Here is a 22,740-nt window from a genome sequence, read left to right on the forward strand (position 1 = left end):
CACATGTCTCCGTAACCAAAACTACAACTGAAACTCAACAGCCCATATTACTCTAATAGAACTCAAGTTTCAATACTGCCACCTTCATAAACTGGTCTCGCATTGTGTCTGGGCTGGCCCTTGGTGGTCAGAGAGAGAACAAAGAGAAGACAACTTCCTTGATCCCTTGCAGTCCAACAATGTGTCCATAAAGTGGGTGAGGATGAGCTGATGATCCCACAGTTTTGCTGTGGTAGCTGTTATAGAGACCATATAAACTGGCCTCCTCATTCACCAATGTCACTGATGACCATAACTACTGATGGCCGAGGGACAGGATGTGGTTGCAATAGTGTCACCCCAGCTTGCTGCCCTGATTGACAGTCACCATTAAAAAAAGTTTGCCTTCCCAGGATTACAAGAACAAACATAGGCAAAAGAGGTAGGGCTTCCAACCCCCCACCCATGACTAACTTTCTTATGAACACCTTTGTCCATTTATTCCAAAACTTTCCTTCTGGTGAAGGAATAAAAGAAATTTCAAGTTGATAGGTTCAGTTTTGGCAAAATGCTTGTGATAAGAAAATCTGGACTCCCAACACTCAATTCTATCTTTACGTATGTAACTGGGAAGGGATTCAAATAGCTCCTCACTTCAATGAGAATAAATGGAACGTTTGGAAACAGCGTGAACTACACTGCAACCTATATTTTTACTCATCTTTATTAGAAAAAAAATTATACAATTATATTTGATTGCAGTTGTATTGTCTTGAATAATGTTGAACATTCTTCCCAAAGCTTTGCCACTTTAAATAATTTTCACTGAGGATTTTTCAGGCCAAAGTTTATAAGTGGGATACCAAAATTTGACTTTTGATTAGCAAGAAAAGAGCAATAAGCTTCCCTATGAATTACTGCAAAACTGAAACAAAGTTATTTTGTTAAAGAATTTTATCCAGATCGAAATCTTAGATTGACGGACCCAGTCGTCCTACTGAAGCTAAAAAATTAATTTAAAGGACCCAATTCCAGGAAATCAACAGTCTGTCTACCGCTCACCTCATTGCAGCCACAATCTTGTCCTCTTCAGCGCCACCTGGATTATTCTTACACATGCTTGTATAAGCACTTACCAAATCATGCTATGCAGAAATAACCAGGCTGGATCAACAATACTACAAATATCTAAACTACAGCCTCAGAATAAACATCAGACAAAAGCAAGTTATTTAGTTATTTTCCCAAAATTAACCAAATTTGGGAAGGGAGCAACTCGTCATCTAGACAGAACAATACAGGGTTATGGTAGATATGATCTCTGCTCAAACTTTACAGCCCTTTCTTTCATATATTTCTTTAAAATAGCAAAATTAACCTCTAATCTACACTGACTTCTAAAGTTCCTGCATATCTGTGGAGAGAACAGTGAAAGATCGCTAAATTAAGACGTTGACCATACCGCTCAGTTTATTAGGAGAACCATACGGTTTGAGGATTTAAAAAGGAAAAGTACACTTCACTTAGTACAAATGTTACCTGGACAGTTGATGGTCACATAAATAAAAAGTAATATTGAATATGTTTTCATTCACCATAGTAATGAATTTATTTTGATTTGTCATTACACTTACCCATGCTTGGTGGTATACAACTCCTTGTCTTTCCCTCTGCTCCTCTCCTTCTCTTTTATTTTTTCTTTATCTCTGCATTTACGCCGTTCTCTTTCACGAGATCTGCTATGAGTTCTTCTATGACTGGATCTTTCACTGCTTCGACTATAGGAACGTTGATGTGGTCTTGATCGTGACCTATGCAAAATATACAGTATTCAAACTAAGCAATTATAATTTTTTAATTAACATTGCACATCAAATTTCTCATATACAATCCAGCTGTTTTGTCTATAATCTTCTCTCAGTTAAAATAAAAAAACATGCCTGACAAAACAAAGGATAAATTAAAAAGGAATCAATTGTTGACAAAGTATGAAAATGACTGTTAAAACATGAGACCATCCTACTCAACGTACCTGCTCCATAATATTAAACAATGAAAGGTCAATACAGTGCTCAAGAATGAGCTGAATTGTAGTCCTTCTTGTACATCAGAATTATTTTCTAAATTCCAATCAGTTACACCTGTGCAAACCCACTGATGTTAAAAGGGTTGCACAGGTGTCACAGAGTTTATTAACAAATTAAAGGGCAGACTTTACTACTGGTGGTGATGTCCCAGAACAACACAGCCAGTTTTGTGTCTTGTGTCTTAAGAACCAGACTGAGCACAGAGGGCTGACAGTTATGTGGGATGACAGAATAAATTTTTTAGACTAGAACTACACTTTAAAGAAAAGCCTGCAAACGTAGGCCCCAATCCTACCCGTGACTCCACACACGGGTACTTGCACAGTCACTTGCAGGTTCAGGGTCTTAGTTGCTAAGTATAATATTCTGTGTTTGCTTTCACCTCCATAATAAAGTGTATAGTATTACTGGAACATTCAACTAGAAAATAAGTTATCTTTACAACACACATCTGTTAAGCATCAGAACCAAAATAATTCTTATGATTTAATTCCATATTTCTTATATGCAAAGAATTTTTTTAATATTTTATTTATTATGTAAGGTATATCACATGCATACGCTGAAGGTATAGCACATTTAAGAAAAACAGAAATTCAAGTTCCTATGAATTTCTACTGCTGTGTACACCTACTTAAATATCTTACAACTGGAAACAAAAATTTATTGAGCGCTTTTTTTATAATATACAACTGTTTCATTTTATATAATACCTTTTGTCCTGTAGAATTAAAAGTCCTTTAAAAACAAAAGATCACTTAATCTACCTCTGGCGTGAAGTACAGCAACTGTTTAATAACACAAAGCAAGACAACCGGCAAGGAAGTGAATACTCTATCCAGAAGAAAACGACAAAGGAAATGTGGGAAATGTTATTTCAAATTTAGAATTAGTCCAGTATACTGGGAGTAACATACCTATCCTTGCCATTTAATCTTTTCAACTTTCACAAGATATCAGAATCTCAGATATACACCCCTTCCAAAAGGTGGCATCTCTAGCAGCATAATCACAGTCCTAGGTCACTGTATCAGTACTAATTCAAAGGTCAAATAATCATCAACACTATAGTGAATTGTTATAAAGATATTAAGAAGGCTTGACTTACAGGAAAAAAATATTCAGAATCTGCCAACCAAAAATGAGATCTGATAAAGCCAAGACATCAGGCTTACACATCATTGCCTTTAAGATACTCTCACTCGAAACTGTAGCCTTGAACTTAATGAAAATCACAGGTAATGCTAAAACTAACTCCTTCACAGAGTCATAGAAATTAAACATGGAAGAGATGTGCCACCAAGTTCATGCTCTAAATAGGTGTCTTCCGCAGTACTTTGTTCAGAACAGTTTGAATTGACTCATTGGTTTCTCTAATGCAAAATGTGACCTGTTTGACTAGGGATCCCTCCATTTTGGGGCCCACCACACGAAATAATAGCCAAAGAATCAAATACTCTGGCTATTTCTAGAGGGCTCATCTTTCCAGCCCCACGTAATTGCAATTGCAATTTAAATCAGTTAGATGTTTAGGTCTGTACTGGGCCCAATCCTATTTAACATATTCATAAATGATCTGGAAAAGGGGGTAAACAGTGAGGTGGCAAAATTTGCAGATGATACAAAACTACTCAAGATAGTTAAGTCCCAGGCAGACTGAGAAGAGCTACAAAAGGCTCTCTCAAAACTGGGTGACTGGACAACAAAATGGCAGATGAAACTCAATGCTGATAAATGCAAAGTAATACACATTGGAAAACAATCTCAACTACACATATAAAATGATGGGGTCTAAATTAGCTGTTATCACTCAAGAAAAAGATCTTAGAGTCATTGTGGATGGTTCTCTGAAAACATCCACTCAATGTGCAGCGGCAATCAAAAAAGTGAACACAATGTTGGGAATCATTTAGAAAGGGCTAGATAATAAGACAGAAAATATCATATTGCCTCTATATAAATCTTGAATACTGTGTGCAGATGTGGTCAATTCATCTCAAAGAAGATATATTGGACCTGGAAAAGGTTCAGAAAGGGGCAGCAAATATTATTAGGGGAACAGAATGGCTGTCATATGAGAAGAGATTAATAAGACTGGGACTTTTCAGCTTAAAAAAGAGACAGCTTAAGGGGGGGGATACAATAGAGGTCTATAAAATCATAACTGGTGTGGAGAAGTAAATAAGGAAGCACTATTTACTCCTTCACATAACACAAGAATTAAGGGCCACCAAATGAAATTAATAAGCAGCAGGTTTAAAACAAACAAAAGGAACTATTTTCTTTCTTTTCAGAGGATGTTGTGAAGGCCAAGACTATAACAAAGTTCATGGAGGATAGGTCCATCAATGGCTATTAGCCAGGATGGGCAGGAGTGGTGTTACTAGCCTCTGTTTTCCAGATGCTGTAAATGGGCAACAGGGAATGGATCACTTGATGATTACCTGTTCTGTTCATTCCCTCTGGGGCACCTGGCATTGGCCACTGTTGGTAGACAGGATACTGGGCTACATGGACCTTTGGTCTAACCCAGTATGGCTGTTCTTATGTTTCACACATATAATGTAGGACATAGCAGGCAGCTATAACCATTGGAATGTTTTTTCTCACTAAGGTCATTCTGCACCTGCTGAGCCTTCACTTGAAGAGCTTGGTGCTATTGAGGTAGCCAGTGTACAGCTTCATGAGCTATGAGAGCAAGGAGTAGGCAGGGTCTCCCAGCATCACTGTTGTCATTTCAACATTCCTAAGGGTAATTCACCAGTCGGGAAAGAAAGTCCCTGCTTGCAGCTTTCTCAACAGTCCTGTGTTCTTAAAGATTCACGTCACGCACCTTCACTGACCAGCCCATACTGATGTCAGTAAAGCATCCCCAGTGATCCACCAGCGCTTGCATTACCATAGAAAAGTAGCCCTTTCTGTTGACATACTCTGTGGTAGGGTGGTCTGGTGCTAAAATAAGGATATGCATGCCATTTATCTCCCCACTGCAGTTCAGGAGCCCCATTGCTGCAAAACCATCCATTATGTCATGCATATGGCACAGAGTCACAGCTCTGCATAGTCCCACACACTTGCATGGACTATGTATGACAACACCCCCCACCCGCCACCCCCGTAGTGGATTTCCCAACTCCAAATTGATTCCCAACTGAAAGGTAGCAATCTGGCATTGCAAGTTTCCACAGTGCAACTGCAACTCACTTTGCAACTGTCAATGTGGCTCTCATTTTGGTGTCCCTGTGCTGGAAGTCAGTGTTGAGTTCAGCACACAGATCCAGCAATGTGTCCTTGCACATCCAAAAGGTCTGCAGCCACTGTTCATCATCCCAAACCTGTCAGCCAATGCAATCCCACCACTCAGTGCTTGTTTCTCAGGCCCAGAACTGGCACATCACCATCTCCATGAATGCCTCCAACAACCCTGAATTGTTTCTATCTCTCACAGCAATCCAGCCTCCAAGGAATCCTCATGTTCCCCGCGGCTCCTCTTGCAGGTCTGCAAATACTACAGGATCATGTGCCATGTGCTTCGAATGCTCATAGTGCAGAGCTGTGCATGCTCCATGCTTATGGCAGACAGCAAGGAGGGACATGTGGGTTTGTGTGGATTTTTGAAAACAATAATTGAAATATTATGGGATGCAGATGAAATTTGGGGACAAAGAACACTGCATTATTGGACGTTGATCCCATGCTCCCAGTTATCTCTGTGCAACTCATTGCAGCCCCATCAGACACTGCAAACACTTCCCAAAACACCCTGTGCTGGGTGGTGGTGAGCTGCACAGTGAGATACCCACTCACGGTGCACTACATTCTGCATCAATACAAACACTCCTGGTGAATACACACAGCACCGACATGAGGAGACACATGTTCACCCACACACAAGCATTATAATGGCTACTCTGGCTGTATACCGACATAACTCAGGTCGACATAATTTTGTAGCGTAGACATGACTTAAGAAGATAGAATGGACTGTCCACAAGATAAATGGGGTGAGGGCGTGAAAAGATTAGAAAAGGGAGAAGCAAGAGAGGCCAAGTGCTCTGTTAGGAAAGAGAAACCAAGGATAAAGGAAGAAAAAAGTATCCCTTAGAGGAATTAATAGTAAGGAGAAGGTAAAGCACTTTAAATAGGAAAGTTAATGAGAATAAGATTAGAGATAAAGTTGATACACAGAGAGAATGGTTATGTAAATGAAGTCAAATCGAAGTAACTAGATGTAATAAGGAAGAGAAAGGTGTTCAGACTCTCTGGTGACAGGCACAATATAAAACCCTTAGAAAGCTAGAAAGTTAAGGAACGATAGAAAAGTATTTAAAGAAGATAGGAAAAAACTGCATATTTTTAAAGTTATAAAGTTAGTTATATTAAGCTGCCACATGAGGCAAAAACTACCATTTTTTACTGGACATCAGCATTATCATCAGCGATAACTATTCACATTTCTTGTGAGATAGCTGATCTACATACTTATAGATGTGAGATATTATTTCTATTATCTGGACAGGAAAAAAATGTTTTTGTTTTGCTCTATTCAGCAAACAACTGATTTGCTGCTCATCTAATTGCAAATTGTTTTAAAATCAAAGAATCATGGGTTAAAGATGTTCACTTTATGTCATGGATGGCGGCTGCCGACTCAGGGAGGCGAGCCCCCAGCCAATCCCGCCCCCATCCTCCCGCCAGACCCCAGAGCCCTCTTCCCCATCCCAACCACCAGGCAGGCAGCATGCACCAACCCCTCGCTCCCCAAGCACCGGGAGGGCAGGCCCAGTGCCCCCAGACACCCACCCCCCAGCGCTGGGTGGCCCCAGCGACCCCAAGTCCCAGCCACAGGCCTGCCGCGGCCTCCGTAGTCCTAGCACATTTCCCTGAAGAGAAGCAGCCGGCCTACCCGGGCTGGGGCCAAGGAGGAAGGGCAAGCAGCAGGGGAATCTGGGAGAAGCCTGGGCAGGGGGCTATGCTGGGCTGTTTGGAGAGGCACAGCCTTCCCCAGCCTATGATATGCACCAACCACGCTTGATGTCATTTCATCAGATTGAATAGCACCTCACTCGGTCAGTATTTGAACTGGATTCCATACAAAGAACAGCATTCGATGGGCAGAAAGGGTTTTATGGATACAGCTGATAGCATCACCCTTCAGATAAAACAGAAGTGAAACCCTGATCACTTCTGGTAACTTTATGAAATGCATCCTTTTTTTTCCACATAGGAACAGGTTTTATAGCTTTAAGAAGCCATCTGAGCCAAGAAAAAAATAAAATCTGTATATAACCATTACTGAAGATGAAGTTTTCCAAAATATTTTAAACACATTGTTATTGCTTAATTTTCTGAAATCAAATAAAAATTGCTTATCATTTGAACAATAAAGCCACTTTTTAATAATGCTATTTTGTATATTGTAACAAAAATTAAAAGCTGCCATTTAATATTAAGGTAAAATACCAAAATGTTAAAAATTACAAAAACTATGGGTGGCAAGGGTGGAAGGGGAAGTCAAGATTGAGTGTAGACTGCCAACCTCCCCCTCCCGCCCCCAGAAAAACCATAACCACCAAACACCCACCCACTATGCCAAAGGTTAAGTCATTTAGTCAAGTTCAAAGATCTTCAAAGAGTGCTTAGATCCAGATAAGCCCATATGTTACCAAAATTCTGTGGAAAAGCTATTACTTTCCAATCTGCTTTTCATGTCTACATTACAGAATACACAGATGCTTAGCATCACTCAATATCCCTAAATTCTCACATTAGATAATCAAGGGTCACCAATAACTTTCCTATCTAAAATCCTAAGAAATGTCTTTATTCCATCAACACTTAGTCCAATTGTAAAAACTGAAAGTATCCATAAAAGCCCATTCAATTACTGCACAATAAGTGTTAATTTGCTAATTTCTTCACAGGTAATCAATTAAAATGTAAAATATTGGACAAAATTAGTTGCACTAAATTTAACAGCTGCTCCATAAGCATAATTAGTTTCACAAGGACCATATGTATTCTGAACAGAGACAGAGTTGAAACAAATAAGCAGATTTTAAAACAAGTTTGAGGAAATCTGCATTTAATTAGCAGGTGGGCACTACAACTGCATAATGTTTTTATACATTTTATATTTATGAAGTGACAGAAGATCTAAAGGCTTTTTAAAATGGCGTTTATTGTTTGAATGGGAACTGTTTTGCTGCATGCTAAAGTGATTTAAATCCTTATAGCTCTTCTTTGAAAAAATCATAAATGGTGAAAGAAAACATGTGGAAAACTGTAAAACTAGAAAGAATTTGCGACAAAAAACAGATACACATACCATAACCAAAAGGAAACTACACTTAATTAAATGTACACTACATCTGGAATATCAGCCTAATAAAACGTGAAACTATTAATTTTCATTGTTCTAAAGGAAATGAGGTCAGTGTTGTTTAGTATTTCCCCAATTACGTTGCACTAAAGTATTGGACTATATCTTTTAGGTACAATCTAATCTTCTCAAAACATTACAATTTGAAAACAGTCACCAGGATGTACTTTAAGAAATGGAAAGGAGGACTGAGGGACTTTATTAAAAAAAAAAAAAAAAAAAAAAGGGGGAGAGTGCAAGCACTCAAGTACAAGAAAATGAGCACTGTTCCAGTGAAGGCAAGTGTTGGGTACAAATGACTTATCTGGCAAATAACAGACACCACCCAACTGAAAGTTTCTAAGATGTCAGGTTCTTTACTGACACTCTTTATAATAGTCTTTCAGCTGATAACAATCCCTGCTAATTTCTTATAAGCCCAACAACAACAAAAATCAAACTTGTCCTTAACATTTCAGATAGACATAAAAAGGAAAATAGTCACTATTGGAAAGAGCAACATGATGAAAACAAATGCATGGTGGCAAACTACACTACTCACTAACTTTCATATTCAGAATACAGACATTGTCTAAACCCTGGTAACAACTGACTCAAGCAAATTGAAGCACTCTGTTAACAAAGTATATTAAAAAGGGCTTTTTTATTGAACTATCACTAGCGAGGAAAAGACTTCACAGGATGAGTTCTTAAAGAATCAAAACTATGGTTTCAAGCACCATAAATCCACTGTTGTTCACAGTGAGGACGTTAATAAATAATAAATTGTAAGACAGTATTACTAAGTGCAGACATGCTCCACGCTGTACAATGCTCAAAGTCAAGGTAATTAGATGCTTACAATCTAAAAATACACAGAGTTTAGGTAAGAATACTCAGGAAGATCTAGGGGAGAATTATAAAACTGTTTTTAAATAAAATGAGAGTGGAGAAAATATATTTACATAATCATCATTTAAAAGGTAGAAGACATGGTTTTTAAGGATTTTAAAGGAGAGTTGGAAGCCTGGTGTACTGTGGTAAAGAAGGTTATCCAAAGCACAGGATTTAGACATGGTAGAAGGCAGAAATATAAGATGGAGAGGAGAAAAGGGGACTCGTGAAGTGACATTATTGGTGGAGAAAAGTGAGATGAATAATAAACAGAAGCAGAAGCACAGACAGAGCTGTGCAGAGTTGGGAAAATTAAGGATATGAATTGATTCACTAGATATGCAGCCTGAACTTCTGCATCCCAGTATTAAGCAGTCCTTCAGTTATAAACCAGTACAAGTGCATAATTAATACATTTAAGAAAGAAAATATTTTATTTTCAAGCTTTCAAGGTGTTATTACGAAAAATGAAATATTTATTTTGAAAATTATGAAGTCTTCTCAGTGAACTGGACCAGAAAATGGCAGGATAGCACGGTATGTAGGAAGATGTTGCTTTTAGCTTTATTGTGTTCATTCGTTTGCCTTCTGTCACAAATTCCATATCTCCAGACTCTGACCTTCCAGTCCACCTACCCTCACTTGTGAAGAGGCCCAAACCACATCTGTGTTTGCTGCAATACCTTCAATGCATAGAAGAGATTGCTTAGAAAATCTGAGAGGCTCCGGTGCCAAAAATATATTGATGATACATCTCATGCTCAGTACATACAGGCAATGACATTTGACAAAAGTGTCAGATAAACTGCAAGTGACCAACATCTGAATGAAGAGCAACTGGTTCAAGTTAAACCAAGCATCACATATGGCTTACCTGGCTTCAGCTTCCATCAGCTGCTCTTCATCCAGATGCTGATCTCTTGCAGTGTTTGTTACTGCATTCCTTGCCTACAGAATGTCCAACCAGGGGAGAGAACCAAGTCATTTTCAGAGCACTTTGCTATTGGGCCTTCACAAAATAATTGAAAATAGAAAACAAACAACAGAGGCAAAGAGAGAGAGAGAAAGCAAAGGTTCTGAACTTAGGAAAGGAAGAATGCAGGCAACGGCAGATAAGTTTATGTAAATTTTAATTACTGAATTTAGCCCGCTACGCTATGGTGAAGAGAGCCCTAGAAATAAGGTAAGACCTATTGACTAGAAATACTATATATGAAAGATTACTTTAGGTGATCTCTCTTGCACAAGCTCAGGATGCCCACTGGCATCCAGACCAGAAGTACACTCTTAAGCTGATCAGCAGCAAACCAGTTGCTGAAAGCCTTCAGGATAATGTCCTTTTTAAAACATCTCACTTTCAGGAAGATAGATGTTTTAATGGGAAAAAGCCAATGTTGGCAGCAGGAAAAAGCAGTCAGATAGTGATTCGAATTCTCTTAGTCCATCCTAATTTCACACCGCAGACAGACCAGTATGAAAAAGTTAAACTAAAAACAAGTGTGTAGAATGCCATTTATGCTAAGCCTCCATAACATTCCCCACTTCTCCAATCAAAAGAAGAAATAATAAAAACCTTCCAGAGGTTTGCCAGTTTTAAAATAAACCAGCTGGGCTGTAAACATCAGCTATCTAGCCTAAGGAACTCAAAGCCAAAAGCTTTTATCCAGGTTTTCAATAACAACTGAAGAGGGAAGAATAAAGCTAGCCATGCAACTGAATGTCAATGTAACTTGGCTTTACTGGTCAGTTGGAGGTCTGAAAATCAGGGACTCTAGACTTGCAGAGTAATCCTTCTCATGCTGAAATGGGGTTCAGCTGCCTTTGCAGCACTACCCTCCATCCAGCTATGCTAGATCCACGTGTATGGAGAGTATGCAGACCAGTGGCACTGCTTGCGGTAGCACATTATCCCTGCCTCCAACACAACAGAGTGTGCAAGGAAATCTGTCTGGAGCTGTGTGCGAGGGGCTTTTCTGCTAAACCCGTTACAACCAAGAACACCTCCCTCTCCTGGTTTAAGATTGGGATTCTGGGAGCAGATGTGGCCAGTGGAAGTATAATGAAGAATGCTGACAGGATTGAGGAAGCAACTGTGTGGATAGCCCTGGCCTCCCATTGATCTCCTGGAATCTATGCAGATTGCAAACAATCCATGACTTTCTAGGTGGCCTACACAAGCTATTCCTGAGGTGAACGGTAAACCCTTCCCATCCAACAGAATGAGGGGGAAACGCTCTAGTTCCGGTTTATTTTAGCTTCACCTTTCACAGAGCACTGTATTTGTCCTAGATACAACTGGTCCAAAGAATTCAAACCACTTTGGCCTTGTTTTCACTTAGAAAAGAGCTGTGTTTTTACTTGAGTTAACTAACCCAGAGATAAAATGTTAGTGAAAACAAGACAGTCTGTAGCATTCACATGAGTTAGAAGATTGACTCAAGATGCTAACTCATGTGAAAACAAACTTTTACCTCTGGGTTAGTTAACAAGTTTTTTCCAGGTGAAGAAACAGCCTCTCTCAGGCAAACAACACATCTTTCTTTCCTTAGAGACCATTTGAAAAAAGGAAATTTGTTATGAAAAAGCTACAAATAATTTTATGAGACGAACAAAAGCTAGGATTTAAGTTTAAGCTGACAGTTTTTAAACTTATAAAACTTTGTGGTCACACCAACAGGAGTCAGCATGCTGCCATGACTTTTAAGTAAAACAACTGACCCCCATTCACAGTCTAAAAGATCTTGACTTTAAAAATCCAAATATGAGGGGGAGGAATACAGAGAGAGGCACATGTACGCATGCGTGCACACACACACACACAATCCAGATGTATTACTGATTTTAAAAAGTTAACACAAAAATAACCCTGAATTAAACTATAGTTACGGTTGCTAAGAGAAGCATTCCATAATCAGGTAATGAAAAGGTCAAGTTCACCTTAACTTTAACTGTACCAATATATGCACTCAAATCAAAGAGGCTTCTCTAGTCCCCGGACTAGAGCAGTGGCAAGAGTACAGCTGCACTGCCACAGAATGACTTGAGCAGGAAGTATTCCTCTCCCTCCAAGCCCAGCTCCAGAGCAACTTCTCAGTCTGGCTGCTTGGGCTATGCAGGGAGGTCAGAAAGTGGGCCTTTTTCCTAACTCTGTATTGTTTCAGTCTGTCTTTCCCTGCAGGAAAACAATTTTGCATCTGTATGTTCTTCATTTTTTTTTTTTAATTGAAAACAAATTCTGCATGAATTGAGTATGGCACCATTCTCGATTAGTGAATGGATGTGTCAAATCTTGTATTTAATTCATTTATTTATACATACTTATTCTATTCATGATAGAGTTGGAGTTTATTTTTAAAAGCAAGTGTGTAATTTATTTGTAGACTATCAATAAATAAACCAATACTTTCATGCATTTTTCTATTACAACATGCATATCTTAGTAGGTTGTACATCTGCTTTTACAGAAAAATCTGGATATAGCATACAGCAATGGAAAAAATAGAAGACTCGACTTGTCAAGTTCAGTTCTTCCAGAAGGGACCATTGTCAAGATAAGTCTCATTTCTGTCAAAGTTACAATTATTGTTACGTTGAAAAGAAAAAGTTAGTTATGAAATATCAACCACCATTTTGAAATCTCTGGTTTACCCATATTGTGTAATTTAATTTCTTAATTTTCTTCAATTTGTTTGAAATATTGAGTATATTTTGTATGTAACAGTCCTAGTAACATAAAAAAATGTTATATAAAAATTACAAGATATTAATTAAGGAATAGATAAAATACAAATTTTGAGATAACTTCAAATACCTTTTTCCTTTTCAGCAGATACATGCTATTATACGTAAATTGTTACACTTTGATGTGCTGTTTAATAATTTTAAAACTATTTTATTTGCTAAGAGAGAGCAATTAGCCATTCAAAAGTATAACACCTTACATTTTTACAGAGCTTACCATTCTCAAGGATCCTATCAGTGAAATGTTGCCTGCTTAAAGTGTTCAATGTACATATTTCGCAGTGCACAGGGACACTGCATAAAAGTTTAGGACCGGGAGTAAATACCAATGCCCTCAAAACTCTCCTCTCTTGTGACAGCTACAAAACAATTTCAACCATAGTTAATCAGCAGGTGAATTATGATCGCTGCTTTTTATCCTGACCAATGTTGTATCGTTGTTCCCTTATGCTCCCCCTCTTCTTGTTGCATTCACTTGTTGTCTTATATTTTGATCTAAGCTCTTCAAGGCAGGCACCTTTTATTTTATTTTTTTAAATCTCTGCACAGTACCTAGAGCTTAATGGGAGCCGATTCACAAGTGGAGCTCCTAATCTCTACCTTAATACAATAATAATAGCGTTTACTTGAATTCACAAGGTAGAGTACCAGATGTCCCAATTTTATAGGGACAGTCCCGATTTTTTAGTCTTGTTCTTACATAGGCTTCTATTACACCCCACCCCCATCTCAATTTTTCACAGTTGCTGTCTGGTCACCCTATCACAGGGAGATATTAAACAGACCAATGAAATTACCTAAATTGGGTCAACAGAGTCAGACACCACTTGTTAACTGCTCTCACTAATGCAAGGATATGCATTCACATAATTTTGGCATCACTTTAAATTTAACAGAATGCCAGGATGTACACAGAACTTGGCAAAAAAAATTCTGGATGTGGTTTGTTTTTGAACAGCGAAGCAGCCAGCACTAGCATTCAGTGATCCAAGGTGCTGTTTAAGCAAGGGATTTAAACACATATCTAAATTTAAGCACGCAAGTAGCCTCAGTGAAGTCAGTGGGAGTATTCATATACTTGAAATTAGGTTTGTGCTTAAATCCCTTGCTGAACTGGTGCCCAAATTAGGTTTCAGAACTAACACAACACTTGGATGAATGAAGAAAGTTTAGTGTCACTGTCTCTGCCTGAAAGGCTACAGATTCAGCCTTTACACTACTGTCTTATCTTCACAACTGGTGAAGGTGGAAACAGTAACAAAAAGTGCTAGGTTTATGAAGCAATATGGAGAGGTCAAAACCATGATTTGCAAAATGAATAGTTCAGGGGTTCTCAAACTCGGGGTTGAGACCCCTCGGAGGGTCTCAAAGTTATTATATGGGGGGAGGTCGCGAGCAGTCAACCTCCACCTCAAACTCTGCTTTGCCTCCAGCATTTATAAAGGTGTTAAATAAATTAAAAACACGTTTTTATATATAAGGGGGGGTCGCACTCAGAGGCTTGCTATGAGAAAGGGGTCACCAGCACAAAAGTTTGAGAACCACTGGAGTCATTTAAGATAGTATATAGTGAATGCAGCCACACTTTTACTATGGGAGAACTAGTTTTGCATTTTACAAAAACACCATATACATTAAAAAAATGCCTGATAAACTGAAATTTTTTAATGTTCTCCTTAATGAACAATGAACTCATTTGCTGTGCAGCCTGATGACGAACCAACAGCTGCTGAGCTTATCTGTAGCACAAGCTAGTTTAATGGAAGGTATCACCTATAATTATGTCTTTCCCAAACCCCAACTCTAATGACCAATTTAAAAACTCCAAGAAAAAAATTCTGAAAATTTCACTCAGTATTCTAGGACAGAAATGTGATTACTAAAACTGGAAGCATTGCATAAAAGATTTTTAAATTAAACAATAAAACACAGAAGAGAAAACATTTCAAAAACAATCTCAACTACTTTTTTTAAACGAACAGATTAATCATTAGAATTGCATGTACTACGACTGTGCCTACATGACAATTTTAACTAAGGTTCATTTTACTAGCAAATGTGCTTGCTTTACTGTTATCTTGTCCTTCACCTCTCCCCATTTCCATGAGTTTCATTTACCCATTGTGTTCTGCTGTAGCCTAGACTGTAAATTCTTTGGGACAGAGAATGTATTTTGATTAGGGGTTTGTACAGCACCTAGCACATCAGGGACCTGATCCTTGACTGGGCATCTCAATTGCTACCCTAATGTAAGGCACTACTGTAATATAAATAACAGAAATTTACTCTATTAAATTCAATAGAACTTCAATTTTAAATGTAGTTGAAACCACTGAATATTATCTAGTCTGTTGTACTGTAATGCTGCAGAATCTAGAGGCCTTGCCATAGAATTTAGGCCTCTTTCCTCAGAGTACCCAGGATCTTGCTCTATCTCATTGGTTGCTCTCCAGTATTCCCACCATTTAGACTGGTGTTTCCAGGTTAGAGCTGGGTAACAATACCCCTAGCTGACATCACAAACACAAATGGCCCATTCAGCTTGGTGGCAGCCTGTTTTGACTTCATAGTCTGCGGCTGGACATACAGCCTGATATTTTTTCTATTGCTGCTGCTGTTGCTGTCATTCTGACTATAGTAATCACTTGTTGGCTATTTCCATGGACAGGGCCTAGTGGAGGGGGCAGGTGTTTGATTGTCCAGGAGTTTCCACTATTTTGTTGTTTGTTTGTTTGTTACAGGAAAAGAAGTCAGTGAAAGCCATTTGTCCTTTGTGGGTGGCCTTTTCTTTCCTGTGATGGTTTCAGTGACAGATGGGACACTATACGGAATGCTAATGTAGGCAAGAGCTGACAAGGTGGCCTACTCTCAGGGATAAATGAAGGATAAGGGCGAGGTGGGCAAATGAAAGAGGGATGAAGGGCAATGGTAGGCTCCCAGCAAGGATCGGGGGGGTGGGAGGCGAGACTGGAGAGATTGAAGAAGCAAGCTATAGCCATGTAGACCAGGGAACAGAACTGTCGCAGCTGAAGAGGCAAACTGGACAGATGCAGATATAAAGCTACAACTCATCATCTCCTTTCTCAATGCAGAGGGAGTGCACAGATTGCCCTCCAGGTCCTGCATTTCCCCAAGATAATTTAGATTCTACTCCCAACACACATCTGGGGGAGTGGGGAGAAGGAGCTGCTGATCTGCACCTGACAGAAACCACTGCTCTAGTTTCACTGAGAACTAGGAAAAGAGATGCCCAATGAGAGCTTCCTAGGCATGAATGTGATACTGAAAGAAAGGAGGGGTGTAGCTGGAAGGAGAGGCAGGAAGTTGAGCTCAGATAGGAGGAAGAAACAAAGAAGCTGAACAGTCAGTCAGGTACTGAGTTGTTTCTCCAGCTAAAAATGGAACCTTATTTGCTTTGCCAACTATTAAATCTGCCTCTGACTGCTGTCTGTCCCAGTGTTGCCAACTGAGCAATTTTATCACAATTCTCACAATATTTAGCTTTTTTTCTTAAAGCCCCAGCTTCTGCAATCAAATGATTAGAGCGAAAATCAGGTCTATAGAGCCTGGGGCAACTGGCACACCCACATCACCCCTGGGAGGCCACATTCCAGAAACACTGAGGATTAGGTGCAGTACCAAATGGTGCAGAGCGACACCACCAAATGGCGCAAAGCGACAGTATCCTCTGGCCTTCTTATTGGCCTGTACTTACTATCTAACCCTGGAGGGTGACCCAGCAGCACAGGAGCCAGCAAACAGAGCTGAAAACGGGGGCGTTTGAGTGGGAATTTGCAGGGAGAGTTTGGGGGAAGACTAAGAGGCAGGCAGAAGAACAGAGACTACTGAAAGGAGTGTGTGGTGTTCTAGCAGTGTCTTGGTGTTTTCCGGGCATCTGTTTTGCGGTGGTTGGTGGTGTTTTGGATTGCTTTGTGTTTCCCAGATTAACAGGATTTAGGTGGGAAGCCTATGACAGACACAGAGGCAGCAATTGTAGTGACCCAAGCAGTGGAAGACACAATGAAGATGCCACAGCTTCCAAATCCAGTCATGTACATGGTCCTGGAGGGGGTACCTGATAAAAGTTTCATCTGCATGAAGTGCCGCCTGATAGAGCTGATGGAAGAAAAGATCCAAGGACTGGAGATGCAGGTGGAAACTCTGGTTGAGTTTAAAGGGGGTTCGAGCGGATGATGGAGCAAAGACATGAGGAGTCTGAATGGAAAAGCTCAGACTTGCAGATGGAAGCAGGACCAAAGAACTCTGAGGGGAGACTGCTGGGTGAAGAAAGTGGACGGTAGAAGCATGTGACTAAGAGAACCAGGCAGAGGAAAAGGCAGGCTAGTGAAGGAGAAATAAAGCTCAGGAACAGGTCTGCAGAGTTGGAAAATGAAGAAGGGGCACAGCAGGTGGTCGCTGAAGGTGAGAAGGCAAGGAAGAAGAGAAGAGCAGCTAGTCCTATAAGAAGAAGGGAAGAGTCAATGGAGATAACATCAAATATGAGCCCCAGGAGGATAGCAAGGGTGAATAGGAATCGAGAGGACTGGCAGCCAGAGGGAACAGGGGATAAACCAGAGAATCACACCATCACTAGGAAAAGGCAGGTCTACGTTATTGGGGACTCCTTACTGAGAAGAACAGACAGGCCTGTAACCAGAGCTAATCCAGAGAACAGAAAGGTGTGCTGTCTGCCGGTTGCTAAGATACGGGATGTGGACCTGAGGCTGAAGAGGATCCTAACGGGAGCGGGAAAGAATCCACTGATTGTCCTTCATGTGGGAACGAATGATACAGCTAGATTCTCGCTGGAACGTATTAAGGGAGACTTAGCCAGGCTGGGGAAGACGCTTAAGGGAATTCAAGGCTCAAGTGATCTTCAGTGGGATTCTGCCTGTTCCTAGAGAAGGGCAACAAAAGTGTGACAAGATTATGACGATCAACAGATGGCTCAGGCAGTGGTGCTATAAGGAGGGCTTTGGGATGTATGGCCACTAGGAGGCATTCATGGACAGAGGATTGTTCTCTCAGGATGGACTTCACCTGAGTAGGGAGGGAAATAGACCTCTAGGATGGAGGCTGGCACAACTAATTAAGAGAGCTTTAAACTAGGAATTGGGGGGAGATGGTTGGGAGATGTCCAGGTTATCTCCACGCCAGATTTTAACTTTGAGAGGGAAGAAAACGAAGTAAGAAAGGATACAGCCGTGGGTAGGAGAACGGACATATGGAGGAAGGGTGGTGTAGATACCATTCTAATAGGTCATACTGGTGGTAGAATGTCTGAGCCTAATCGGGTAAAGAATGTGAGCAAAGCCAAACAGCAAGAATTAAGATGTTTGTACACTAATGCAAGGAGCCTAGGGAACAAAATGGAGGAGCTAGAGTTACTGGTGCAGGAAGTGAAACGGATATTATAGGGATAACAGAAACATGGTGGAATAGTAGTCATGACTAGAGTACAGGTATTGAAGGCTATGTGCTGTTTAGGAAAGACAAAAATAAAGGCAAAAGGTGGTGGAGTAGCATTGTATATCACTGATGAGGTAGACTGTAAAGAAACAAGAAGGGACGGAATAGATAAGACAGTCTGTCTGGGCAAAAATCACATTGGGGAAGAAAGGTACTAGAGCTTCCTCTGAGATAGTGCTTGGGGTGTGCTATAGACCACCGGGATCTGATTTGGATATGGATAGAGACCTTTTTTATGTTTTTAATGAAGTAAATATTAATGGAAATTGTGTGATCATGGGAGACTTTAACTTCCCAGATATAGACCGGATAGGGCTCAGATTTTCCTAGCTGCAACAGCTGATGAATTCCTTCACCAAGTAGTTGCTGAACCAACGAGAGGGGATGCCATTTTAGATTTGGTTTTGGTGAGTAGTGTGATGGGGCAAGGCCAGATGGCTATAGAAAAGTAGTGGGAGATACATATATTAGCCCCAGGTTAAACAAATCCCTGGTACCAGGATAAGTAAATGGCAGCTGCTCCAGGTCAATTAAGACACCTGGGGCCAATTAAGAGCTTTCCAGAAGGCAGAGAGGATGCTAGGTTGATAGAGACACCTGAAGCCAATCAAGGGCTGGCTGAAACTAGTTAAAAGCCTCCCAGGTAGTCACGTGGGTGCAGATGTTAGGAGCTGTGAGAAGTTGCGCTGTTGCAGAGACTGAGCTGTACACACTGTATTAGACACAAGGAAGGAGGCCCTGAGGTAAAGGTAAAGTGGAGCTTGAGGAAGTGAGGGCTGCTGTGGGGAAGTAGCCCAGGGAATTGTACTCTCCTGTTCCTAAAAAGGTCAGCTACCAGAGCTGATACTATTATGGTCCCTGGGCTGGAGCCCAGAGTAGAGGGTGGGCCCGGGCTCCTCCCCTTTGCCCCCGTGATTAATCACTGAGACTGGGAGAAAACAGAGACTGTACAAGGGAGGATAGATTCTCCTCACCTCCCTTGCTGGATTATGATGAAAATGGCTCAGTAGACTGTGACCCTTGTCTCTAGAGAGAGAATGGTTAAGTGGAGGGTCACAGTGAGCCTCTGAGGCTAGAGAAATTTGTTATGAAACTCAGGACCCACGGAGACAAGGGCAAAGCTTTGTCACAGTAGTGAGGACCTCATAGAAGAAATGGTTGTAGAGGACAACCTTGGTTTGAGCGATCATGAGCTAATTCAGTTTAAACTAAATGGAAGGTTAAACAAAAATAGATCTGTGTTTTTTTATTTCAAAAGGGCTAACTTTAAAAAATTAAGGAAATTAGTTAGGGAAGTGGATTGGACTGAAGAACTTGGGGATCTAAAGGTGGAAGAGGTCTGGAATTACTTCATGTCAAAGTTGCAGAAACTATCAGAAGCCTGCATCCCAAGAAAGGGGAAGAAATTCATAGGCAGGAGTTGTAGACCAAACTGGATGAGCAAGCATCTCAGAGAGGAGAGCAGAAAAAGAAAAAGAAAAAGCAGAAAGCCTACAAGGCGTGGAAGATGGGAGTGATCATCAAGGAAAGCTGCCTTATTGAGGTCAGAACATGTAGAGATAAAGTGAGAGAGGCCGAAAGCCACGTAGAGTTGGACCTTGCAAAGGGAATTAAAACCAATAGTAAAAGGTTCTATAGCCATATAAATAAGAAGAAAACCAAGAAAGAAGAAGTGGGACTGCTAAACACAGAGGATGGAGTGGAAGTTAAGGATAATCTAGGCATGGCCCAATATCTAAACAAATACTTCCAGTCTTTATGAGGATAATAGGAAGTTTAGAAATGGTAGGTATCAAATGGGAATAAGGATTAATGGAGGTAGTATGACCAACACCCACATCCAGGCATAGAAGACAACTCATAGCTTAAATAGGACTAACTCAGGGGGCCAATAAATCTCATCGCAAGACTATTAAAGGAACTGGCACGAAAATTGCAAGCCTATTAGCAAGAATTTTTAATGAATCTGTAAACTCAGGGGTTGTACCGTAGACTGAAGAATTCCAAACATAGTTCCTATCTTTAGAAAGGGAAAAAATGTGATCCGAGCAACTACAGGCCTGTTATTGACATCTGTACGCATGCAAGGTCTTTGGAAAAACAATTGAAGAAAAGTAGTCCAAGGACATTGAGGTCAATGGTAATTGGAAACAAAATGACAACATGGTTTTACAAAGTAGATCGTGCCAACCAACCTGATCTCCTATCTTGAAAAGTAACAGATTTTTGTAGACAAAGAAACACAGTGGATCTAATTTACCTCATATTCAGTAAGGCATTTGATACGGTTCCACATGGGGAATATTAGCTAAATGAAAGATGAGGATCAATATGAAAATTTGTGAAAGGTGGATAAGGAACTGGTTAAAGGAAGACTACAACGGGTCCACACTGAAAGGTGAACTGTCAGGCTGGAGGAGGATTACTAGTGGGATTCTCAGGGATCGGTTTGGGATCCATCTTATTTAATCTTTTTCATTACTGACCATGGCACAAAAAGTGGGAATGTGCTAATAAAGTTCGCGGATGACACAAAGCTGGGAGGTTAAAGCCATACAGAAAAAGGACGAGGATATCAACAGGAAACTGGATGATCCTGTAACATGGATTAATAGTTAATAGGATGAAATTAATAGTGAAAATGTAAGGTCATGCATTTAGGGATAATAAAGAGTTATTATAAGTTTGGGGATGTCATCAGTTGGAAGTACCACCGAACGGAGAAGGACCTCGTGAAGTATTGGTTGATTCACAGGAATGACTATGAGCCTCCAATGCGATATGGCCATGAAAAAGCTATGGATAAAACTGACCAAGCAGGAGTTTAGATTTGAAATTAGACAAAGGTTTCTAACCATCAGAGGAGTGAAGTTCGTGGAACAGCTTTCCAAGGGGAGTAGTGCGGACAAAGACATACCTGCTTTCAGACTAAGCTTCTGATAAGTTTAAGAGAGGATGGATAAATGGAATTAGCCTATTTGGCAATTAATTGATCTTTTGACTATTAGAGGTAATATGCCCAATGGCCTGGGATGGATGTTAGATGGAGTGGGATCTGAGTTATTACAGATAATTCTTTCCTGGGCACCTGGCTGGTGATCTTGCCCAGATGCTCAGGGTTTAGCTGATCACTATATTTGAGGTTGGGAAGTAATTTTCCTCCAGGGCAGATTGGCAGAGGCCGTGGGGGGGGGTTTCGCCTTCCTCTGCAGTGTGGGGCATGGGTCATTTAATGGAAGATTCTCTGCATCTTGAAGTCTTTAAACCGTGACTTGAGGTCTTCAATGGCTCAGACACAGGTTTGATACAGGAGTGGGTGGGTGAGATTCTGTGGCCTGCGTTGTGCAGGAGGTCAGACTAGATGATCATAATGGTCCCTTCTGACCTTAAAGTCTATGATTCTATGAAGTTGTCTGGGCAACCATGCTGACTTCTGGCTTCCTGCAACTCCAGGCCTCACCTTGTTTATAGATCTCCAATCTCCAACCCCATCCCGACTCTGATCCTGGCTTTTGCCTATTGATCCCAGCTCTACCAATTATTCTGATCCCTACATGCTGACTACCACCTAGGACCATCCTTGACCAGTAAAACCAGCCCAGCCGTGACTGCTACACCAGACTGTTTATGCCCTGGTCCCTTACAGAATCTTAGTTTTCAGGGATTCAAAATAATAGAGTGCAGGGGTCTGACAGGGAAAATCAGTCCTAGAGCTCGACGGGCTGAGGACACAGGTAGCCCAAAAATACATTCAGATTATCCACTTGAGAGTTCCTGATGATTCCAATGCCATGCGCCAACTCTCAATGGTGCACAGAAGGCACAGAAGTAAAATAAGTCTCTATGCCCCTCGTCTCGTTATCTTTGATGGACAAGCACAAAAATAGTCAAACTGAACAACTGTTTGAGATCCCCCTCCAATTTGCTGTTTTTGGGGGAGGCACTTCCTGTTTGACCTATGGGAGCCACATTACTTGGCTGTTTGTATCTTTCTGGGTTGGCAGGATGGGCAAAGTAATACTGAAGGAACAGACATATTTAAACTCTCAAATACATTGTTTCCAAAAATGGATAATTTGCCATAAGTCATATTTAATATTTTCATCGAATAACCTATGGAAATATGGCTTCAGGGCATGGATGACACTAATGAAATAATTTTTTCCTGTTCCTCCAAACTACAATTTGTAAAATACAACAAGGCACCTG

General features: G+C 40.4%; 1 protein-coding gene across 1 annotated transcript in view; it reads right to left on the reverse strand.

The window, feature by feature from the left end:
* Positions 1 to 22,740, reverse strand: part of RSRC1 (arginine and serine rich coiled-coil 1) — a 341,170-nt gene that overhangs the window by 267,706 nt on the left and 50,724 nt on the right. The window contains exon 4 of the mRNA XM_032805529.2: positions 1,614 to 1,790. Within this exon, the coding sequence (XP_032661420.1) occupies positions 1,614 to 1,790 (177 nt within the window). The remainder of the gene's footprint in view (positions 1 to 1,613; positions 1,791 to 22,740) is intronic.

This window comes from Chelonoidis abingdonii, chromosome 8, assembly GCF_003597395.2.
Source record: "Chelonoidis abingdonii isolate Lonesome George chromosome 8, CheloAbing_2.0, whole genome shotgun sequence".
NCBI lineage: Eukaryota > Metazoa > Chordata > Testudines > Testudinidae > Chelonoidis > Chelonoidis abingdonii.